Source organism: Fundulus heteroclitus, unplaced genomic scaffold, assembly GCF_011125445.2.
Source record: "Fundulus heteroclitus isolate FHET01 unplaced genomic scaffold, MU-UCD_Fhet_4.1 scaffold_68, whole genome shotgun sequence".
NCBI lineage: Eukaryota > Metazoa > Chordata > Actinopteri > Cyprinodontiformes > Fundulidae > Fundulus > Fundulus heteroclitus.
Window position 1 is genome coordinate 1,144,181 of NW_023397121.1, and position 23,609 is coordinate 1,167,789.

A 23,609-nucleotide genomic window follows, 5' to 3' on the forward strand; every position below is an offset into this window, starting at 1 on the left:
TGTTTTTTACTTTTTTTTGGAATGACCATGACCTGATGACTGAGAATCTTCACCAGCACTTAAGAGTGTGATTCCTCTGTAAATGGAACACACCCTCCGGTCCCCCTTTTTAAATAGGGGGACCACCACCCCAGTCTGCCAATTCAGGGGAACTGCCCCCGATGTCCACGCAATGCTGCAGAGCCGCGTTAACCAACACAGCCCCACAACATCCAGAGCCTTAAGGTACTCCGGGCGAATCTCATCCACCCCCGGAGCCTTGCCACCGAGGAGCTTTTTAACAACCTCGGCAACCTCAGCGCCAGAGATGGGAGAACCCGACCCAGAGTCCTCAGGCTCTGCTTCCTCAATGGAAGACGTGTTGGTGGGATTAAGGAGGTCTTCGAAGTATTCCGCCCACCGAAACACGACGTCCCGAGTCGAGGTCAGCAGCACACCACCCCCACTGTAAACAGTGTTGGTACCGCACTGCTTCCCCCTCCTGAGATGCCGGATGGTGGACCAGAATCGCTTCGAAGCCGTACGGAAGTCTTTCTCCATGGCCTCTCCGAACTCTTCCCACGCCCGAGTTTTTGCCTCGGCGACCAGCCGAGCCGCCTGCCGCTTCGACTGCCGGTACACATCAGCTGCTTCCGGAGTCCCACAGGCCAAAAAAGCCCGGTAGGACTCCTTCTTCAGCTTGACGGCTTCCCTCACTCCTGGTGTCCACCAGCGGGTTCGAGGGTTGCCGCCGCGACATGCACCGACAACCTTGCGGCCACAGCTCCGACTAGCCGCCTCAACAATAGAGGCGCGGAACATGGTCCATTCAGACTCAATGTCCCCCGCCTCCCTCGGGACGTGTTTAAAGTTCTCCCGGAGGTGGGAGTTAAAGCTCCATCTAGTGGGGGACTCTGCCAGATGTTCCCAGCAAACCCTCACAGTACGTTTGGGCCTGCCCGGTCGGACCGGCTTCCTCCCCCGCCATCGGAGCCAACTCACCACCAGGTAGTGGTCGGTGGAGAGCTCCGCCCCTCTCTTCACCCGAGTGTCCAAGACATACGGCCGTAGATCAGATGAAACGACAACAAAGTCGATCATTGAACTGCGGCCTAGGGTGTCCTGGTGCCAAGAGCACATATGGACACCCTTATGCTTGAACATGGTGTTTGTGATGGACAATCCATGACGAGCACAGAAGTCCAACAACAAAACACCACTCGAGTTCAGATCAGGTGGGCCATTCCTCCCAACCACGCCCCTCCAGGTCCCACTGTCATTGCCCACGTGAGCGAGAAAATTTTCTTGTGAAAAAGCTTTTGTCAATAGAAGCCTTTGTCTACATAAGTGTTCATTTCACATGTAAGTGTTGCTCTGAGAACATGACTTCACTACGTAAAATGAATCTTCCGACAATTAAACCTCTTACCACATACCTGTCAAGCTGGTTTATTGCTCAACTTATGATCAGGGCTTTGTGCTGGTAGATCACTTCCCGAGAAAATATGAGACTGAAATTCCTGCTGAACCAGAATTAATTCCTGTACAAAGCATGTAAGAACAGCCTGTAACCATTTTCCTGGAACTCAAATACTATTCTTTGGTCTCCTGACTGAGGGTTTTTAAAAAAAACAAAAAAAAAACTTTTACAGTTAAATTTACCAAACCATCAGTTTTCTATCTTTTTATAACTCTTTCTGAAGTAATCTGAGGACACTGAGTGGATCGACCTTTAGATTTTAATTGTTGGAAGAAATTACTTCTGTAATGAGAACTATAGAGAATCAGTGATTCATTACAGTCAAAGTCTTAATGAATGTCACAGCAGCTGATAAAACACAAGCAAGTTTTAATGTTTAGAGCTCATAATCAAGGAACAAGGCTTAAACTTTAGAAAAACTTAGATACCCAGTGTTTCTACACAAAATTATAAGGAACCCTCAAATTCAACCAAAAACCAAACAAATTAACAAGAAAGTGAAAATATCTTCCAGCACCCTCCTATTAAACTATATCTAATCACAGTTGGATAACCGTCAGACCAGTTGTCTTAAAATTTACTGAACCATAAGGTAGTTTAACTATTGCAGAGACAAAATCTACTTGTTTGCTATTTGCATAAGTTAAATTTCTTTTTCTCTCCACTTTAGCTAGTATCTCTTTACTGGGACACTAGTTTCCTCCTCCTGTTATCACTTCCAGTTACCCAGAAAACAGAAAAAAGGGTTTACTTGCGTCGTCTGTGGGTTCATAATACCTGTATATAATAAAAAACTTTTTAAAAAACATCCAAAAAAAATAATATTACCCGTAGTTTTGTAATTCTATCACAATTCTATACAGTTCTATCAGAAACCTATAATTTCTAATGTATTTATTTGTCATACCACAAGTAAAAACAGCTGTTTGTGATTTTTAGCCATGGTTTCTAAGAGCCATTGTGGAAAGACTCAAACAGCCTCAGATCAAACCAGAGGCGGTTCTAGACAGGGGCCAACAGGGGCCCATGCCCCTGTAGAAAAGGCCCTGGCCCCTGTTATGGCCCCTGTACTAAAAGCATGATGTTAAATAAACTTCTCATAATTATTTGCATTGGCAAAGAAACCATAACTGATTGGTCACTTTGACTTTGATATTATTTTTTTTACCTATACAGCTTTACTCTAAAAAGAATTTAAAACTTAAGATGTTTTAGTTTAGCTTTAGCCATATTGAGCAGGGGGCAAAGTTTTCAACTGCTAGATCAGGGGTCTGAAACCTGCAGTTCCAGAGCCACAAGTGGCTCACCTAATATTATTACACAGTTAAATATTGCCATATTATTATTTTTTTTTTTTTTGTTCTGTGCCCCTGTGAAAAAACACTGGCCCCACCTTGGCCCCCCTGGTAAATTTGGTCTAGAACCGCCCCTGGATCAAACGATGACTTGTTTCAGCTGTAACTGGGTCCAGGCTTGTTCAGGAGCTCATTGAACATTTACAGCTGGAGCCCTGAGCATCAGACACCAGGGAGGCTCCCACTGCCGACGCTCTGGAGAATCATTTAACTAAACGTCTGGACTCACTGCCTGTTTCTTTATTTCCTTATCTGCTGATATTTCTATACCTCTGCACAGCACTTTGTTCAATGTTGCCCTTTTATCTACTTGTTATATGAATAGATGTGAACTTGTGGGTGTTCAAGGAGTTTCAGTGGGTGGAGTTATGAGGATATAAGAACACCTGCCCAGTCAGACAAGTGAAGAAAGCTTCAGCACACCTTCACTGAAGAACTCATCTCCACCAGGTAAGGAAAGTGTCATGTTTCTAAAGAGCTTCATAATTGTCTTCTGGACTTTGTAGACCACCAAAGTAGTTTTATTTCAATTTTCTGGCATTGCTTCTGTGTTGATAGACTCTGTTTGTCCTCTTAGATCTGAGACATGTCCTCACATCAGATTGAGATTGCTGCTCTAGGCCGGCCTTTTGCCTTGGGAATGCTCTATGATGCCCGCAAAGATCAGCTGATAACAGGTGAGGACAGACCTGCTGGTTTCTACGGTTTATTTAGACTCAGAGGGACGGTAGTCATGGTTTAAAACGCTGTTTCCCAACACTGGACTTCAAGGCCAGCTGCAACGCATGTTTTAGGTGTTTCCCTTCTTCAGTACTAAGACTTTTGCTGAACCACAGTCGCCTGAATAAGTTGTTAAATCAGGGAAACCTTTAAAACTTGTGAGGCACAGTGCTTTAAAAAAACTCAGTCCTTCAGGACGCTGTCTTTCTTTTGTGGTGTGGAATGTAGAGAGGGAGTAGAGTATTTGTTTATGACTGGGTTAAAAAAAATTAAAGTTCATACTATGAATTTTAAAAACAGCCCTTATTAATTTACACACAATATGCTGACAGTGACTGTTCCCTGATACAGTCTTATGTTATTCTGGAGCAGAGCTGTACTGGGTCTTAGACATCTTGATAGTTATGTCCATCTCTCCATGCTACCTTTCGAATGCTGCTACAGCATACAGGTAGGACATATTGATGAGGAATCTGCTGACTAAGCAACATGTGATATAACATTGGTATCATGGGAGAATGTTCCAGACTTAGTAAGGGGATGAAGAAGACAACAGGACTCAGTCTGACCTTTTGTTACTCCCAAACATTGAACATCCTCCTAACAATGTCAAGAGTGATTATTGTTATAGACAGTACAACAATTATATAAGCATTCCACCTAGAGATGATAGGAAACACCCAACATAAACATCCATATAAATGGAACCTTATAAGAAGCCTTTAGCCTTGTAAAGTCTGGGATTCTGTGGAATGGAACTGTGAATGTAAAACTCGTATTAAAGGGTCCCCCTGCTGGCTGATAAAAAGAATCAGCTTTGTCTCGTCTCGTTTGTTTGTTTTTTTTTTTTAGCTTTTTTTCAAGTTCTTTGCCTCCAACAGTCTGCGCATGGCTACAAGGTAGGACGGATCGATGGGTAGCACAGACAGAACACTAACAAAGTGTGCGGTGAAGTGGAGATGCGCTGCAGTAAATCCAGGCTGATAAAGAAGTGGTTGAGGTCAATGGAGCCGTTGCACCAAGAAGAGTCGCCTGCAAAGACATATATGCACCTCCTAAGCAACAACCAGGATGAGGAAATGTAACTGCACCGTTCACATCCGTCACAACTCGTTATTTACGCATCCAACTGTGGACTGGTTTCTCCAACTCTGGCCTTCTCCCTCTCAGCACTGGTTTAGCGTTCATCATGGCTGCAGATAGTCATGTTTGATTCTTGATTTTTGTGCAACAGCATGAATTAAAATTTTACGCATCAGTTCAAAAGAAGGGGAACAAAAACATATACAAGTCGCTCTGGACCATAAGTTGCAGGACCAGCCAAAGTGAGAAGGACCTCGCTGCAGCAAACAATAAGGGACCACTGTCAGTCTCATACCATATTTGGAAATGGCACAATTCACGCTGGAAATTAAGGGGGTGCTATATGCTATATCCTTCGTGGGCTCCGGTTTATCTGTGATGGTTCACACACAAAATGTATTTTAACTTCTTTCTTTTATTAACCACAGCACAGCAAACAGTTCTTATCAAATCACAGTAGCTTTCTGTGCACTTCTAAATCTGTTCCTTAGTTGCTTCTTTGGGGTCAGCTACTGCCTCTAGTGGCGTGGGGGTGATAACACAACCATTATAAATGCATCATTACATCAGGATACCGCTGAGTCCAGAGTCACGATCTTGTTGCAGTACTTGAGACCTGGACTCGAGTACTGCAACTCTACCAGGTTTTGTCCCATCAGCAGTGGAGATTAGCCTCAGGGGTAGGCACTGAGCTCCCATGTGTAGAGGTCAGTGGGAGGGAGGCGGGGTACATCCTTGTTGTGCAATTATACACTGTTTACAGATATTTATTGTTTATTAAATAGCCCTCTGTCTGTTAAGTATTGTCTGGTTATAATCAGCTCTTAAGCTGAGATCAGGACAATGGTTGAAAGGGATAAATTTGAGCACTAGCGATTTTTTAACAGCAAAACCTGCACACAGCTGAAAAAATCATGTTTGAGTGTAAATGCAGTTTTCAGACAATTCCCTGCTCAAATGTTCGTGTCTCTTGCACCGATTTGTCCTTTTAACATTGTGAAGCTCTACTTAGAACCTTCTTAAGATCCAATAGTGCAAAATGCAAATTCTTGCAATTTTTTGACTGGTCTTAAGATTTTGATCAGGAGTGTATTTCAATCAATAAATCCTCTCCACTAGGCTAGGCATGTGTTTCAATCCATTCACAATACAAATACAAAGTTACACATAGCAATATTTGAGAAAATAGAATTTTAAAGAATGATTTGCTCAGTAAAATGATTACTTCAGGGATGCTCGATTTTATCATGTGATTATACCTCCAGGAGCTAGGGGTCGCTGTAGTTATGGGGTTGCTAAAGTCGGTTATTCCTAAAGTTAAACAAAACACCTTTAAATCGAAATTAATATTCTAAATTAATAAGGGGATAAAGCTAATAGCTCTATTGAAAGACAGCAGAGCAAAACAAAAAAGCCTTATGCTTTAAAACAAGCTCCTTTTCAATGTCCGGAACCAGATGTAACCACAAGCTAATAGCATTTTGGCTAGTGGACTTTTGTATGAAGGTAATTTTGTTCCAATTCAATTTGTGCATTGTAAGCGTGAATTTGAAGTTGTAGAGGGAGTTAAATAAAAAAAAAAAAAATTACAAGTACAATTTTTTTTTACACCTGTTCAAATTTTAAGTACAAGTACACAAATTGTGTTCTGTGAGTTGCACATCAAAAACCTCTTACATTCTCAGTTTTGCTCCAAATGGTCCAGAACTATTGTTGCTAAACTATTTGTGCATTGTAATTGTTTTGTAATTGTAGATTTTTTTAAACCTGTCACAAGTACAAATTAAAGTTACACGTTTTCAAATTCTTGATTACAAGTACACAAATTGTGTTCTGTGAGTTGCACATCATAAGTGTCTGTCATTCAGTTCTGCTACAGTTGATCTAAACCAAATGTTCCAAAACAAATTAAAACACGTGTATTAAAATCTTCAAAAAAAAAATTTTTTTATATTTTTTTTCCCTTAACACAAATACAAATCAATCATTTACAACTGCACAAATCTGCTGCTGTGAGTCACAAATTCAACGTTACAAGTTACGCCTTCATTTTCACTTTTGACACAAACGTGGCGCCGGTAAAAATGATCTGTAACTTGTGGGTAGTACCCTTGATTAGACAGCAGGGGCGCTGCCTGCTCCGTCAGTCTGTACCAACCGGAAATACACACTGCCTTGTTGCCTTTTAAGTATCCTGCACGCATATGCCTCTGAAGGACGCAGCTGTCACTGTCATAAACAAAACCATGTTTTTCTTTCCTGTCACTACAATTTTGAAACGAAAAACCGGAAAATATTAATGAAAAAAACGGCCCGTTTTTGGATTTCGCCAATTCATTTTCCATTTTCTCCTTTGGATTTAAAAGATAAAACCGGTTTCACGGCTGGCCCGGAAGTGCAGGAAAATATTTCAAAATAAAAGCATCGATGTAACATAATGGAAGCCTGAAGAAAAAATATTAATGAAGCGTAGAGATGTCTTGAATAAAAAAAGGACGGTTTTACATTGCAACATGATAGTTTATTGTAGAGACATGAGCTTCATTACATTATTGTGTGTTTTATTAGTGGAACATGAAACATAAAAGCAAATCACATGCTGTAAACCAAAAATATAGAAGCAAAGTTTATTTTTCTTATCAAGCAAACCCCCTCAAGCAAAACCCACCTTCACTATTGGATTACTGTCTATATGTGTCTTGATTTTAGTGAACAGTACATATTTTTTAAGCTAACAGAGAAATTAAGATTTTTTTCATTGATTTATTTGATTTATCTTCACTCACAAATAAATACAAATACTGCCACAGGGACCCAACAAACATGTCCAGGTGGGGCCCATAAGGGTCTCACTTGGGCTAGAAGGGCTTCAGCTGGGCATGGGCTCAGGGTGGGCTCTGTTGCTGCTCTGTTGCTGGGACCCATGTGGGAAGCTTATCTACTGCCCACATGAGTCATGTGGGCAGTAGATGGGCTAGACCAAGCATGGGCAATAGGTGGGCTCCAGTTGGGCACGGTTTACAAATTCCAAATTCGACATGTTATATAACAACAGACACTGAAAGGTCTCCTTTTTTATGCTATTTTATTTATTTATTTTTAATAAGTAAAAGTCTTTAATCGCAAACTAATCCAGCCTATTTCGATGATACATTTATAAATTATTTAAATAATTTAAATTTAAATCACTTCACAACCCCCCTTTCAGTGAAGTGGTTGAAAATTTAGATCTCAAAATTTTACTGAGATGACAGATCAATATGTTTCATAAACCGGCCCTGATCAGTATTTCATATTCTTAAAGTTTTTAATGTCTCTTCCTTTATTGTTTTCACACAGGTGAATTCTACTTTCATATTGATAGACTGGAATTAATGTCAAACCAAAAAGCATGTGCGTTGTTGTTTTATTATTTTATGTGTAGCGTAATGATTTTGTACTCTTTTCATTTAGTTAATTCTGTTCTAACATCCCCACGCTGTGGATTAAGTAGCTTTTAAGAGCTTTTTTAAAAAAAAACATGTTTTGCTAAGATGTCTTGCAAACCAAGCATGCTAAGAATTTATTAACTTTAGAAGAGGAAAAATAAATTACCACAATTCTCAATTCAGTCACTAGGGGGCAGTGAACACGAGACAGGGGAACGTTTATAATGTTCACATTTTAATAATTTCACAACTAAATTAGTATCTTGAAAATCACCCAAGCTAACTAAACAAATACGAAAATTGTTTGAAACAGAACTAAACCTTGGATCGTCCAGGATCATCCAGTAGTCTCGCTAAGAAAACAGTTTAATAGGGGGTTTTCAGCTGACGTCACGCTCACGTGACTACTCAGCGCGTCCGCCATATTGGGTGGCAGTCGTTTCGCACCGTTGACCTGCATTGTATGACGCCTTAGGCAGTATTGGAAGTGAACAATGGGGAAAACGTGTTTAATTGTTGGTTGCACGGCCCGTGGAGGTGGAGATCAACGCTCTTTCTATCGCCTACCAGCCGTAATAGTGAATCAGTGTGAAAAAAAAAAACAGCTGTCTGAACAACGCCGTCACCTATGGCTGACACGGATATCCAGGTCCGATTTGGACGGTGTTAAGCTGGAATACGCCAGAGTCTGCGGTGCTCACTTTGTCACAGGTAATTAACTGTTAAGTATTTAAAACATGTAAGAAGAATATATTAATAATATGGCTTGGGCGTTATGACTTATTACTTTCCGCGGCTGTCATGTTGACTGCCTCCGCCGCCTCTACTGCCTATTACTACCGCATACTGTACTCCCTCTCTCAGCCGTGTTTTAATTTGATTAATTTCACCGTAACTTGATTTCAACCATGGTAAACCGTTGCTGTATTGTGGGCTGTAACAGCGCAAAACATGATCGCCATGGGAAAAACATAGAAACAGATTAATTTTCCACCGCTCTCCTGCCTGGAGGCGCAACCACGGAGAACAACTGTTAGCGATAACAAAGAGTCGTCGGCTCGCTTGGATCGCGGCTGTAAGTCGACCGAACATAACTTTCCACAGTATCCCGATGTCAATGAGTGTGTTCTAAACGTTTGAAACACATAGCAGCTAGTTAAAAGTACATTACATTCGCGAGTGGTTGTTAGCGCTAACGGTTAGCATGTGCTAACCCGTCTGAGCGCAGCTTACCTTTGAACGAGTTACAGAGATACAGAGATCGTCGGCTCGCTTGGATCGCGGCTGTAAGACCGAACATAACTTTCCACAGTATCCCGATGTCAATGAGAGTGTGTTCTAAACGTTTGAAACACATAGCAGCAAGTTAAAAGTACATTACATGCGCGAGTGGTTGTTAGCACTGACGGTTAGCAGCTACTAAACTAGCATGGGCGAGTTGCTGTGTTCCCACTGTTTGCTGGCTTTATGATCTGCAGCTCCTACCGGCGCCAATACGGTAAATACAACTTAATTTTGCACTGGTCATTGTTCTGCTTAAATAATTAAAGCCGCGAGCGGCGTCGATCGGCCCTGCAGCCAAGCGCCTTCGCGCACCGCCCGCCACGGGCGGGCGGTGCAACACATTTGCAACACATTTGCGTCGGATTGTTTACATTTTTACCATCTTATTAAAACTCACCCGTCCACGTATGATGGCGATTTCCTTGATGTACATAACCAGATGTGAACTGGTTGTGAGCCTCTAGACCCTTGTAAGCTCTCATTTCCTCAAGAGTGTGCAGAGGGTTTTCACCGAACACCAGGTAACGCACTATGTCGCCGTGCTCTACATTTGGCCAATCATCTGGATTACGGCTAAACAAGGCACCGTGGAGGGCATACGGGTCCATATGGTCGATCACGGAACATTTCCTCAGATATACGTCCTTATCTGGTCGCTCTAGCGTGCTGGCGTACTTATCCATTCGCGATACGATAATACGTGTAAGACAACTAGAGATAAGGAAGTGTGCCACCCAATATGGTGGACCGGAAGTTGGCCAGTGACGTCAGTGAAAACACCCTATTTCTGCCGGAAGTGGATTTCGACACCACGCTTAGCCGGAAGTTAACAGACGCCATCTTGTTATCCTAGGAGAGGAGACGGTGGTATCTTTCGGACGACATACAGGTAAGAATATGCCTCTACATCTAATAAATACTGTTTTTCGAAAAGTAACTATAAAGAGTGCAGGAGCTAGGTTTAAAGTGTCTGCTGCAGACATAGTTTAGAGAATGCTACGGGTTTGAGAGTAATAACAGCAGCAACAAAAAAAGCCACAGTTTTAGGTGACCACGACCGCAGCTGCTACCGCCGTCGGCTCGGAGCTTCGGCTCTGTGGCAGATTCTACCGTCTTAAGGGAATCGGAGCTGGACTTACACTATTAGACCTTAGCTACTTGGGCTGTTTAGTGTATTTATTTTTTATTGTTTTTTTTGGCAGTCGGTATTTGACTGAAAGTTAAAAGGGCCGTGAGTATACCCCAACGCCGACTGTTTTTAACGCGCATTAATGGCGCTGATGTTTTTTTCCCTCGCTGCGCTGGACTTTTTTTTCTATCCCCTCGATGCGGTAGTTCCAGTGACCCGCGCTCACTGTTTCCAAGCCTGATTATTTCATACGACTTTAAGTTTTTTTTTTTTTTCTATTTGCGGGTTCCTGTTCTTTGGGTTTGTTTCTGAAGTGAAGTCGCTTTTTGACTCTTAAATAAGTGACGATGCAGTGCATATAACCAGCTGAAATCCCTCCGCCTTATAATGCACACATTAGCCTATAGTCACCTCTGTGATGTGATAAACTCAAATCAAATCTAGCTTCATTTTACATGGACTTAGATCTGTGATTAACCACAGAAATACATTTTCTAACCAAATCATTTGCAGTTGTTGGTTGGATTTTATCTCCTGTGTTTGTTATCATAACTGAAAGCTAAAACATTTATTATTATTTTTATTTTTTTAAATAATGGAGAATTCAAAAAGGAGGAAAATATCGGCAAAAGTGGAGGAACATTTGCTTATGCTCAAAAAGGAGTATTTGGCTTTGTTGGCAGTTAATTCTGAGAACTTAGATTCCATGGACACTTTCTACAATGCTTGCGATGAGAATTTATCAAGTAATCATGAAGAAGAAAATTCCACTGATGTTTTTTATGACTGTAACATTCCATCATTTGATCATATCAATGAAAATTGGGATTCATATGATATGCCAGATAGTGATAGTATAGATCTTGCAATGATGGACAGACGCTGATCTCCTCTTCTCTTGGCAATAACAGTTTTTCTGTTGGGAGAAATGTTGTTATTGTGCAAAACATATTGTCACATTCTGGAACCGTTAAAGTACTGTGTAATTCCTTTGAAAACGCCCAGCCGTTTTTCACCTATCCAATTGACTCCTCACTTATTGGAATTCCTTTTGTCTTCAATTTATCTGAACACTTGCAGCTACTACCTGTGGAGGACTTAAAAACAAAAATGGTTCTGTTACCACACAAGACTGGATATGTGGCATTGCCACTCCTGCACTAGTGTGCTACATATTTGTTTTTTTATTTGTTGTGCATGTATGAATTTCTATTGATGTGTATTTTTTTTTCTTCTTTAAGCATGTTGCCTTTTGCAATTGTTGATTTTGAAAATGGTGGAGGATTGGCAGTGATTCCAACCAAATGGTTTATCGGGCCTGAGGAGGATGAATGCTACTGGCCACCAGCAAGAGTTAAAATTGCAAAGGCGGTCATAGAGCAACAGGACCCACACTCTGACTGGGTAACCTACAAGTTGACTGTCAAGAGAAAAGCAGGTAGTGTAACCATCTTTCTTAATTAATGTATGATATGATGTCACATGATGAGCTCACCATTGATTGAGTTAGAATTTGTTCTCTGAAATGAAAGTAATTGTAACTCTTTCTTTTGTATCTCTCAGACAGCAACATACGACATAGCCTGTATAAAATTGGTTGAGTTTGAACAGAACACAGATGTCCCGACAGAGTCTGATTCTGCGGAGAACATGGGAAGGGGGAAGCGCAAAAGAGGTAAGGCTGTTTGGATTATGCATGTACAGGACTGTCTCAGAAAATTAGAATATTGTGATAAAGTTCTTTATTTTCTGTAATGCAATTAAAAATCATGAAATGTCATACATTCTGGATTCATTACAAATCGACTGAAATATCTCAAGCCTTTTACTGTTTTAATATCGCTGATTATGGCTTACAGCTGAAGAAAACTCAAAAATCCTATCTCAAAATATTAGAATATTTCCTCAGATAAAGTAAAAAGAAAAAATTATAACAGCAAAACAAAATGAAACATTTGAAAATGTCCATTAATGCACTCAGTACTTGGTTGGGAATGCTTTTGCACAGATTAGTGCATGAATGCGGCGTGGAATGGAGGCAATCAGCCTGTAGCATTGCTGAGGTGTTATGGATGCCCAGGATGCTTCAATAGCGGCCTTTAGCTCATTTGCATTGTTGGCTCTGGTGTCTTTCAGCTTCTTCTTCACAATAGCCCACAAATTCTCTATGGGGTTCAGGTCAGGGGAATTGGCAGGCCAATCAAGGACAGTAATGCCATGGTCAGTACACCAGTTACTGGTGGTTTTGGCACTGTGGGCAGGTGCCAGATCATGCTGGAAAATGAAATCATCATCTCCATAGAGCTTTTCAGCAGATGGAAGAATGTAGTGCTCTGAAATCTCTTGGTATACAGCTGCATTTACTCTGGACTTGATGAAACACAGTGGACCAACACCAGCAGCTGACATGGCTCCCCAAACCATCGTTGACTGTGGGAACTTCACACTGGATTTCAAGCAACTTGGATTTTGCGCCTCTCCAGCCTTTCTTCAGACTCTGGTGCCTTGACTACCAAATGACATACAAAACTTGCTTTGGTCTGAAAAGAGGACTTTGGACCACTCTGCAACTGTCCAGTGCTTCTTTTCCATAGCCCAAGTCAGACGCTTCTTCCGTTGTCTTGAGTTCAGAAGTGGCTTGACCATTGGAATACGGCTATTGTAGCCCATTTCCCGGACACGTCTGTGAACAGTGGCTTTTGATACCTGGACTCCAGCTTCAGTCCACTGTCTTTGAAGCTCCCCCAAATTCTGGAAGCGGCTCTTCTTCACAATGCTGTTAAGGCTGCAGTCACCTCTCTTGGTTGTGAAGCGTTTCCTGCCACATTTCTCCCTTCCAACACACTTTTTGTGAATGTGCTTTAAAACTGCACTGTGTGAACAGCCTGCTCTTTGAGAAATTTCTTTTTGTGTCTTACCCTCCTGATGGAGGGTGTCAATGATGGTCTTCTGGACAGCAGTCAGATCAGCAGTCTTCCCCATACTTGTGATTTAGTTTACTGAACCAAGCTGAGTGTTTTTCAAGGCTCAGGAAACCCTTGCAGGTGTTTCCAGTTAATTCAAGTGATTAGTTGAATAGCCTACTAGTATACTCTTTCATGATATTCTAATATTTTGAGATAGGATATTTGGGTTTCTTCAGCTGTAAGCCATAATCAGCGATATTAAAACAATAAAAGGCTTGTGATATTTCAGTTGATTCGTAATGAATCCAGAATGTATGACATTTCATGATCTTTAATTGCATTACAGAAAATAAAGAACTTTATCACAATATTCTAATTTTCTGAGACAGTCCAGTATGTTAGTGTCGTCTCCCAGCACCACACACACTGACAGTCTATGGAAACACTGATGGCTACATTGTATGATTATATGCACAACTGTCACCTGTTGTACAAAATATATTGTTTTAGTATTCTGTACCAAACTAATTTTAAAACACTTCCAATTCACTTAACTGTAACAAATGAATTATTTGATTGTGCTGGTATATTTTACAGGTCTAGGAGAGTGATTCTGTCCAGCGAGGAAGAAGATGATGATAGCCCTACACCTCCACTACCTCCATCCACCCTCAGGTCTGTGCTGATGCCTCCATTGCCTTCATCCACCCACAGGCCTACACCTCCTCTGCCTCCAGCCACCCTCTGGTCTGCCCCAACACCTCTACTGCCTCCAATCCTGACACACAGTGATGCGAGTGAAACTGATTAGAATGTGTACTTTTCAATCGGCCCGTTTAATTGTCTGATTGAAGTGTCTGTGCTGACATCTCCTTTGCTCTATCCAACTGGTCTACAATGACACTTTTATGCTTGTACTCCCCCTTAGGTCAGCCATTTCACCACCCGAAACCCCGCAAATGCAAATAAGGGACAACATCCTTGTTCGCATCCTGACAGTCCTTGAGGAACTCAAAGAAGACAATCGAGTCACTAGGAGGATGCTACAAACCATGGCACAGTGTGGCAACAGTGGCGACATCCTTTCTTTCATCCCAGATCAAATCCAGAAGAAAGACAGTTAGGGAGGTCGAAGTAATGGAGGAAAAACTGTCTGACCCAAGCTTCATGTCTGAACTGGTATGTATGTAAAGTCTAGGCTAGTGAAATTTCATTCAGTTTTATTGGGGGGCTGGCAGTAGATGTGTAACCTGACCCAAGCCAGATGCATGTCGCTCCGCCTAGCTCCACTCACATACATCTGGGACATCGCCCGTAGAATGGGATTTCTCCCACCAATTTTATGGTCTGGCCAATCAGGACGCAGGGCTGGAGTTTCATAGATGTGACATAGTGGAGACGCGACCATGACGTGAGACTGTTTTGATAGCAATGGCGGCTCGTTGAGGAAGCAAGCGTTAACATTGATGCTGCTATTTCTTCCGTGTTGTCCAACCTACCTAATATTGTTTTTTTCCCCTGCGTCGGTCTGATCAGCGTCACGGTTAGCTTCGGTGAGAGTGGTTGAAATAGCACGTCGATAAAGATGACATACAAGTGGCTTATCCAATCATATGCAAGAATTTTTGATAAGGCCCAGTCTTCAATAAAGGCAATTCCTATGGCGGTGTCCCAGATGTACAGGTAAAAGCCAGTAAATTAGAGTATTTTAAAAACTTGATTTATTTCAGTAATTGCATTCAAAAGGTGTAACTTGTACATTATATTTATTCATTGCACACAGACTGATGCATTCAAATGTTTATTTCACTTAATTTTGATGATTTGAAGTGGCAACAAATGAAAATCCAAAATTCCGTGTGTCACAAAATTAGAATATTACTTAAGGCTAATACAAAAAAGGTATTTTTTTTAGAAATGTTGGCCAACTGAAAGTATGAAAATTAAAAATATGAGCATGTACAATACTCAATACTTGGTTGGAGCTCCTTTTGCCTCAATTACTGCATTAATGCGGCGTGGCATGGAGCCGATGAGTTTCTGGCACTGCTCAGGTGTTATGAGAGCCAAGGTTGCTCTGATAGTGGCCTTCAACTCTTCTGCGTTTTTGGGTCTGGCATTCTGCATCTTCTTTTTCACAATACCCCACAGATTTTCTATGGGGCTAAGGTCAGGGGAGTTGGCTGGCCAATTTAGAACAGAAATACCATGGTCCGTAAACCAGGCACGGGTAGATTTTACGCTGTGTGCAGGCGCCAAGTCCTGTTGGAACCTGAAATCTCCATAGAGCAGGTCAGCAGCAGGAAGCATGAAGTGCTCTAAAACTTGCTGGTAGACGGCTGCGTTGACCCTGGATCTCAGGAAACAGAGTGGACCAACACCAGCAGATGACATGGCACCCCAAACCATCACTGATGGTGGAAACTTTACACTAGACTTCAGGCAACGTGGATCCTGTGCCTCTCCTGTCTTCCTCCAGACTCTGGGACCTCGATTTCCAAAGGAAATGCAAAATTTGCTTTCGTCAGAAAACATGACTTTGGACCACTCGGCAGCAGTCCAGCTCTTTTTTTCCTTAGCCCAGGTGAGACGCTTTTCGCGCTGTTTCTTGGTCAACAGTGGCTTGACACGAGGTATGTTGAAACCCATGTCTTTCAAGCGTCTCTTGGTGGTGGATCTTGAAGCACTGACTCCAGCAGCTGTCCACTCCTTGTGAATCTCCCCCACATTTTTGAATGTTTTTTTTTTTCACAATCTTGACTAGGGCGCGGTGATCCCTATCGCTTGTACACTTTTTCTGACCAGTTTTTCCTTCCCTTTGCCTTTCTATTAATGTGTTTGGACACAGAGCTCTGAGAACAGCCAGCCTCTTCAGCAATAACCTTTTGTGTCTTTCCCTCCTTGTGCAATGTGTCGATGGTCGCCTTTTGGACAGCTGTCAAATCTGAAGTCTTCCCCATGTTTGTGTAGGCTTCAGAACTGGACTGAGAGACCATTTAAAGCCCTTTGCAGGGGTTTTGAGTTAATCAGCTGATTAGTTTGTGGCACCAGGTGTCTTCAAAATTTAACCCTTACACAATATTCTAATTTTGTGACACACGGAATTTTGGATTTTCATTTGTTGCCACTTCAAATCATCAAAATTAAATGAAATAAACATTTGAATGCATCAGTCTGTGTGCAATGAATAAATATAATGTACAAGTTACACCTTTTGAATGCAATTACTGAAATAAATCAAGTTTTTCAAAATATTCTAATGTACTGACTTTTACCTGTGAGTGGAGCTAGGCGGAGCGACATGCAGCTGGCTTCTGTCAGGTTAGTAGATGTGATCTGAGCTACAACAGATCATCAATAAATTGAACAGTAATCAATAATTCAATTCATTGGCAACTATAGTTTTCTTAAAGCAAAAAAGTCCTAATTCTATGATTTCAGCTTCATAAATAGGTCTTCTTTGTTCATTCATGGCTATAAACCGAGTATCTCTTTGTTTTGTGGACAGAACAAGATATTTGGGAAGCACCAACATATTTCAAAATGTTTTAACATTTTATTATTATAGCAACCAATCGATTAATTGTTGAAATAATCAACAATTATACATTAATCTATATCAATAGATTAATCAACAATGAAAATAATCTAGATCCAGAGTTTGTCTTTTGGTCAGGTTTACTCCAGTGGCTATAAAATGATTTAGCTGGGGGTGCGCTCGTGGCGTAGCTGGTAGCGCGACCCATGTTTGGAGGCCTTTGGTCTGACCCGCGGCCCTTTGCCGCATGTCTCCCCCCTTCCTCCACCCCTTTCCTGTCAGTCTACTGTCAATAAAAGCGAGCCATTAAAAGCTGCAAAAAAATTAAAAATGATTTAACTTTGTACTGACTTTGTTCCCCCCTAGGTCACAGCAGTGGCAGACATTGGAGGGAGCATTGTGGATGAGGCCACAAGACGCATGATGGTCTTCATCATGGACCATGACCTGTCAAGGCAGTATAACTTTGTGGGCCGGAATGGAAAGCGGGAATTCAGGACTTTAAAGCTGTTTGAAGTCATATTTGGTAAGTGCATGATGGATAATAATAACTGTAATATAGTAACTTTTGTCCAGAGAAATTTATACTAATTTATTGTGACCATAGTGACCATAACATATATTTCCTGCAGGAGCTTTAAAGAAGAACACCTTAACCAGCGAGATCACCAGGAATTATGTGAAGATGGCAGTTTAGAAATGGCTGATCGGATCAAGGGACAGGGGAGGCAATAGACAGCTCCTTCTCCCACTAGATCCACTTCTTGCTCAGCGGAAGAAAATTTGTTATGGGACCTTTTTTTTTCCCTGTTCCATTTTTTTTCTTGATTGTAGTGACTACTTGTCTATGAAAAAACTTAAAAGTAAACAAACAAAAAATACATTTAAATCAAATAGTCTCTTGATGAATAGTGGGTTTCTGGTTTTACGCAGTACAAAAAATTCTCAAAATACGTCAAAATGCAGTTCCGTGAGTTTATTCCAGGTTTCTTCAGGAAAAAATAAACTTGATACAAACTGAAAAACTACTTGCCACCTCTCCTGCCCTGGTTTCCTGAAAGGACTGGTAGATTGACAGACTGCAGCACTGGAAGACTGGTAAAAAATCATAAGCCCACCCACTTTCCTCCTGAGCTACCTGGAGTACATGTATTTATACACCAAATGAACTAAATAATCTGAGTTCTAAAACAAAAATAGGGAAATAGCTCCTACATTGATGTATTACACTTTCATAACTGGTTATAATGGTTATTTTAATCGGTATCACATTGTGTGTATTATGCATCTTATTTAATCTGTAAAATACTATTGCTTTTCATTTAATAAAAAAAGCTTGATTAATGGCATGGCATTTTTATTTTATATAGTGGATAGAGGTAACTCACAGTTGATTGCATCAAAGTCTTGACAAGCAGCATTCACAAAAAATAATACATAATACAATAATAAAACAAAATAAAAACCCCCTCCAAAATTAAATAGCCTGAAATAAAAAGGCTAGCCTGGGTACAGTGTAGGACATAAGCAAAGATAGGCAATGCAGCTTATCTAGCTATTGGTTAGATTGGATCTCAGTTGTCTTATAAGAATCTCCATCTATAGGCTATTCAATAAGGGAGATTGTAACTCTTGTTTAGTAAAAATGTAATCAAAAATTTCCATCGTGGAGAGAGAAAACACTGAGGAAGTCCCGTGAAAGCTGCTATAGATGCTTTTCTCGCCCAGACACGGAACAGTGTAACTTTTTATTTAGCATCTTTTGTATGACAAATATGAAATATATGAGGCACTCTATCCCCGTGGCAGTACTTGTATTTATTTGTGAGTGAAGATAAATAAATCAATGAAAAAAATCTTAATTTCTCTGTTAGCTTAAAAAATATGTACTGTTCACTAAAATCAAGACACATATAGACAGTAATCCAATAGTGAAGGTGGGTTTTGCTTGAGGGGGTTTGCTTGATAAGAAAAATAAACTTTGCTTCTATATTTTTGGTTTACAGCATGTGATTTGCTTTTATGTTTCATGTTCCACTAATAAAACACACAATAATGTAATGAAGCTCATGTCTCTACAATAAACTATCATGTTGCAATGTAAAACCGTCCTTTTTTTATTCAAGACATCTCTACGCTTCATTAATATTTTTTCTTCAGGCTTCCATTATGTTACATCGATGCTTTTATTTTGAAATATTTTCCTGCACTTCCGGGCCAGCCGTGAAACCGGTTTTATCTTTTAAATCCAAAGGAGAAAATGGAAAATGAATTGGCGAAATCCAAAAACGGGCCGTTTTTTTCATTAATATTTTCCGGTTTTTCGTTTCAAAATTGTAGTGACAGGAAAGAAAAACATGGTTTTGTTTATGACAGTGACAGCTGCGTCCTTCAGAGGCATATGCGTGCAGGATACTTAAAAGGCAACAAGGCAGTGTGTATTTCCGGTTGGTACAGACTGACGGAGCAGGCAGCGCCCCTGCTGTCTAATCAAGGGTACTACCCACAAGTTACAGATCATTTTTACCGGCGCCACGTTTGTGTCAAAAGTGAAAATGAAGGCGTAACTTGTAACACTGAATTTGTGACTCACAGCAGCAGATTTGTGCAGTTGTAAATGATTGATTTGTATTTGTGTTAAGGGAAAAAAAATATAAAAAAAAATTTTTTTTGAAGATTTTAATACACGTGTTTTAATTTGTTTTGGAACATTTGGTTTAGATCAACTGTAGCAGAACTGAATGACAGACACTTATGATGTGCAACTCACAGAACACAATTTGTGTACTTGTAATCAAGAATTTGAAAACGTGTAACTTTAATTTGTACTTGTGACAGGTTTAAAAAAATCTACAATTACAAAACAATTACAATGCACAAATAGTTTAGCAACAATAGTTCTGGACCATTTGGAGCAAAACTGAGAATGTAAGAGGTTTTTGATGTGCAACTCACAGAACACAATTTGTGTACTTGTACTTAAAATTTGAACAGGTGTAAAAAAAATTTGTACTTGTAATTTTTTTTTTTTTAATTTAACTCCCTCTACAACTTAAAATTCACGCTTACAATGCACAAATTGAATTGGAACAAAATTACCTTCATACTTTCGGCGCTAACAAATAAGAGCTACGTTTTTTATTTTAGTCATAATGAGTGAGGCAGAAAACGTAAACATTAATGTCCCATCAAAGTAGGAAACCCTTGAGGGTTCACAGCTCTCCTACAGCCTGTGTCACGACAAATAATCAAACATCTTCCAGCTTTTGTCTCCAGACGGGCACTAGGCAAGGATGCCCACTTTCCCCCTCACTTTTTGCCATTTTTATTGAACCTCTAGCAGCAACAATTAGACAAACAAAGGTTATTAAAGGTATAAAATGCATGAATATAGAGCATAAGATTAGTCTTTATGCTGATGATGTATAGGGTAGTTCATTGTTATTGTTTTGAGGCGGGTTTTTCGCGCATGCGCGCCGGACTGGTAGGCAAAAGGCGAACACAATGGCGGACGCAAACAGAGAAACTGACGAGTTCTCCGCGTATTTTTCTTCTTTAGATAACGTATCACAAGATCGTTTTAAGAGTAAGTTGATGGTTGATGGTATCAGATTGCCAGATCCACACAGCAAAAGCCTTAAGGGACGGAGCGAGTCTGTGAAATGCTGGCCAAGCGCTCCGTACCATGACATATACAGCTGCCTTATAAACATGGCAGGCCAGTACAGACAGAGAGCACGAAAGCCATGAAACCACTGGACGGCTACAATTATTTTAAATCGGGAAAAAGGCTCCAGCAACGCCCGCGACGCCATGAGGGATTAATCGGTCAGAAAATGGATGGATGGATGGATGTTGTTCACACATGTTTGTGCAACAGCACAAAGCGGCGTCGGACACAGGCCGCGTCTCAGCAGAGGCCCGGTAGGTTAAAAAAAAAAAATTCACTACGGATTATTTAGGTGTTTTTGTCTTGTTAAAATGGGTGGCGGTGTCGGCGACATTGCAGCGTAAACACAGAAATACTAGCGCCCGTGAACCGGGGCGTAATAGCAGCAGCAGCTGCTGTAGCCCCTGCTGCTAGCTGCTGCTAGCCGCCCCGCCCCGGCCCGTGTAGCCGGGCCGGGGCGCCGGCCCGTGTAGCCGGCGGTGCCGGCCTGTGTAGTGTTTACGCAGGAGCCGCTGGCTGCTGCCGCAGCCCGTGAACTGGCAGAGCAGCCGCTGCCTGCTCCGCCGCTGCTGCTTGGCTGCTGCTGCTACCGCTTCTCCGGCCCGTGTAGTGTTTACGCAGCAGCCATTGTCTGAAGCAGCAGCAGCCGTTGCTGCTTCAGACAATGGCTGCTGCTGCTACCGCTTCTCCGGCCCGTGTAGCGATCTGTGTACCCTCCGCCGCTATTTAAGTAGAACAATGACTAGAGCAGAATTAAGTTGTATTTACCGGAGATGAAGTGTAGACTGCAAATTCTGTCGTAGTACGATGCCCCCCCCAGTCCATTGGGAGTGTCTGCCTGCGCTCTTTTCATTGAAAATATCCATTTCTTTCTTCGTCCTTCCTCCTTTGGAAAACGACAGAAACGTACATCCAACGATTTGGAATGCCTCTCTGTGCAACCGGGAGCACAACAAGTCGTAGGCATTGCTTAGATTCCATAAATAAACGAAGTAAAAGTACGCTCTAAATCACCCGTTTTGTCATGTAGTAGACGAGAACAGTACTGTTTTCTGCCTACCAGCGGGACCCGGATGTAGCGCTGACGTCATGCGGGACGTCACGCGTGAACTACCCTATTACTCTATCTTCAGGACTCAAACGCTTCCCTTTCTCAAGTAATTAGATTACTAGAATCCTTCTCAAAGGTTTCTGATTACTCTATAAACTGGTCTAAATCTACAGTACTGCCAATTAATTGCTCTTTCCAAAACCCCCTAGATTTACATTTGTGTTCAGGAAACATCACATATTTGGGTATCACTGTGTCGTCTAAACTTGCAGATTTAGTAAAATCTAATCACATCTCACTTTTAAAAAAGATAGAAGATGACCTGGATAGATGGAAATCGCTTCCAATTTCACTCATGGGTAGGGTAGCTTCGATTAAAATGATGGTCTTACCTAGAATTAATTACTTATTTTCAATGATCCCCAATAAACCATCATCTGACTGGTTTAAATCTCTAGATTCTTCAATCTCTAAATTTCTTTGGAAAGATAAACCGCTCCGTATCAGCTTAAAGACGCTACAGAAAACTAAAGACAGGGGGGGACTAGATTTGCCTAACTTCCATAAGTACTACTTGGCAAATAGACTACAATATATCACTAAATGGATAAAGCATAATCCTTTAGACGAGCCCTGGATAGATATAGAACAGAAAATATGCAATAATATCATGATTTCAGATTTGCCGTTTATTAGCTCAAATATAAAACGGCATACATGCTTTAAAAATATCAATATCAGCTCTACTCTGACAGCATGGTGGGAGTTTCTTAAAATGACAAAGTCGTCACTTATCCCATGCAGTCGTACACCCATCTGGAACAACCCTGACATCCTACAAAATAATAATATGATAAACTTTACATACTGGAAGAATAAAGGTATTGAATATATGGAACATTTACTTGATGGAACCGAGTTCATCAATTTTTCCAAACTAAATATGCAATATGGCATTAGTAAAAATACATTTTTGGAATATGAACAACTTAAATCTATAATTAGAAAGAAATTTAAGCATATTAAAGGTGGTTTACAAATTCCAAGTAATATATTAGAGTTCCTAGATTTAAACCCCCCCAAACTACTGTCTAATTCATACAGGACACTGACTAAAATAGATGATTCAATATCTCTTCCTATTATGAAATGGGAAAAGGATTTATCAGGCACCTTTGAACAAGACTTCTGGGCTCAGATATGTCTAAGAACTTTCAAATTGACTAGTAATGTAACGTTTCTGGCACTGGAGCTGCTGATTGCAATCAGCACACCTGTGTCTGTCTCCGCCCTGGCTGCTTAAAAGATCTGCTCCTCGCAGTCTCCAGTGCCAGAACGTCTTGAGCCACACGGTGAGCGCTTCCAGCCTTCTTTTTGAATTCCTGTCTGCCAGTCAGTCTCTCGACCTGTTTGCCTCTGTTTTTGAAAACCTGTCTGCCCCTTTTGGATTTGTCTGCCTGCCTGGGTCCTGCCTGTCAGCCTCAGAGAACTGGACTGCCTCACCGTGTTTCTGACCCCAGTCTGTCCGTGAGTAAAACAAGTTCGCCTGCCCCCTGTTCTGTCTGTGCTTTCTGGATTGACCTGGACCTGGACCTGGACGCTCTATTGGATTCCCCCTTGGAGACCGCTGCCTGAACTAACGGATTTCCCCCTGACAAAGACCTGGACCGGACCTGGACAAAGGAGCCCTGGATAACCCCCTCTCGGACGCCTTCGTAACAAGGAGTCAGAGTTCTGCCCTCAGCACGTCCAGGTTAGTGACCTCACTTCTTTCTAACAAGCCTGTTAATATCTGCTGGTCACTAACCTGCGACTCTGCCTTCAGGAGCGGCCAGTCGCAGAGTGCGAGCCGAACCAGGGACCGAGCCGCAGCGTCAAAATAAAGACTGATATTATTTTTGTACTCACTTGTTTTCGGGTATTTCTTGGGTCCTCCTAAATTCATCACAGTACGTTCTGGCCAAACATGGACCCTGTACCCGAAAC

The 23,609-nt window shown here is 41.3% G+C and overlaps 1 protein-coding gene and 1 long non-coding RNA gene across 2 annotated transcripts in view; both read left to right on the forward strand.

The window, feature by feature from the left end:
* Positions 1-23,609, forward strand: part of LOC105921344 (stonustoxin subunit alpha-like) — a 61,092-nt gene that overhangs the window by 25,873 nt on the left and 11,610 nt on the right. Inside the window, exons 2-3 of the mRNA XM_036133748.1 lie at positions 3,163-3,264; positions 3,392-3,491. Coding sequence (XP_035989641.1) covers positions 3,401-3,491 — 91 coding nt within the window. The 5' untranslated portion in view covers positions 3,163-3,264; positions 3,392-3,400. The remainder of the gene's footprint in view (positions 1-3,162; positions 3,265-3,391; positions 3,492-23,609) is intronic.
* On the forward strand, positions 10,196-14,256 carry LOC118561595. Its single transcript, XR_004930152.1, has 3 exons — positions 10,196-10,218; positions 11,700-11,896; positions 13,962-14,256. It is a non-coding gene; the product is annotated as an uncharacterized LOC118561595 (long non-coding RNA).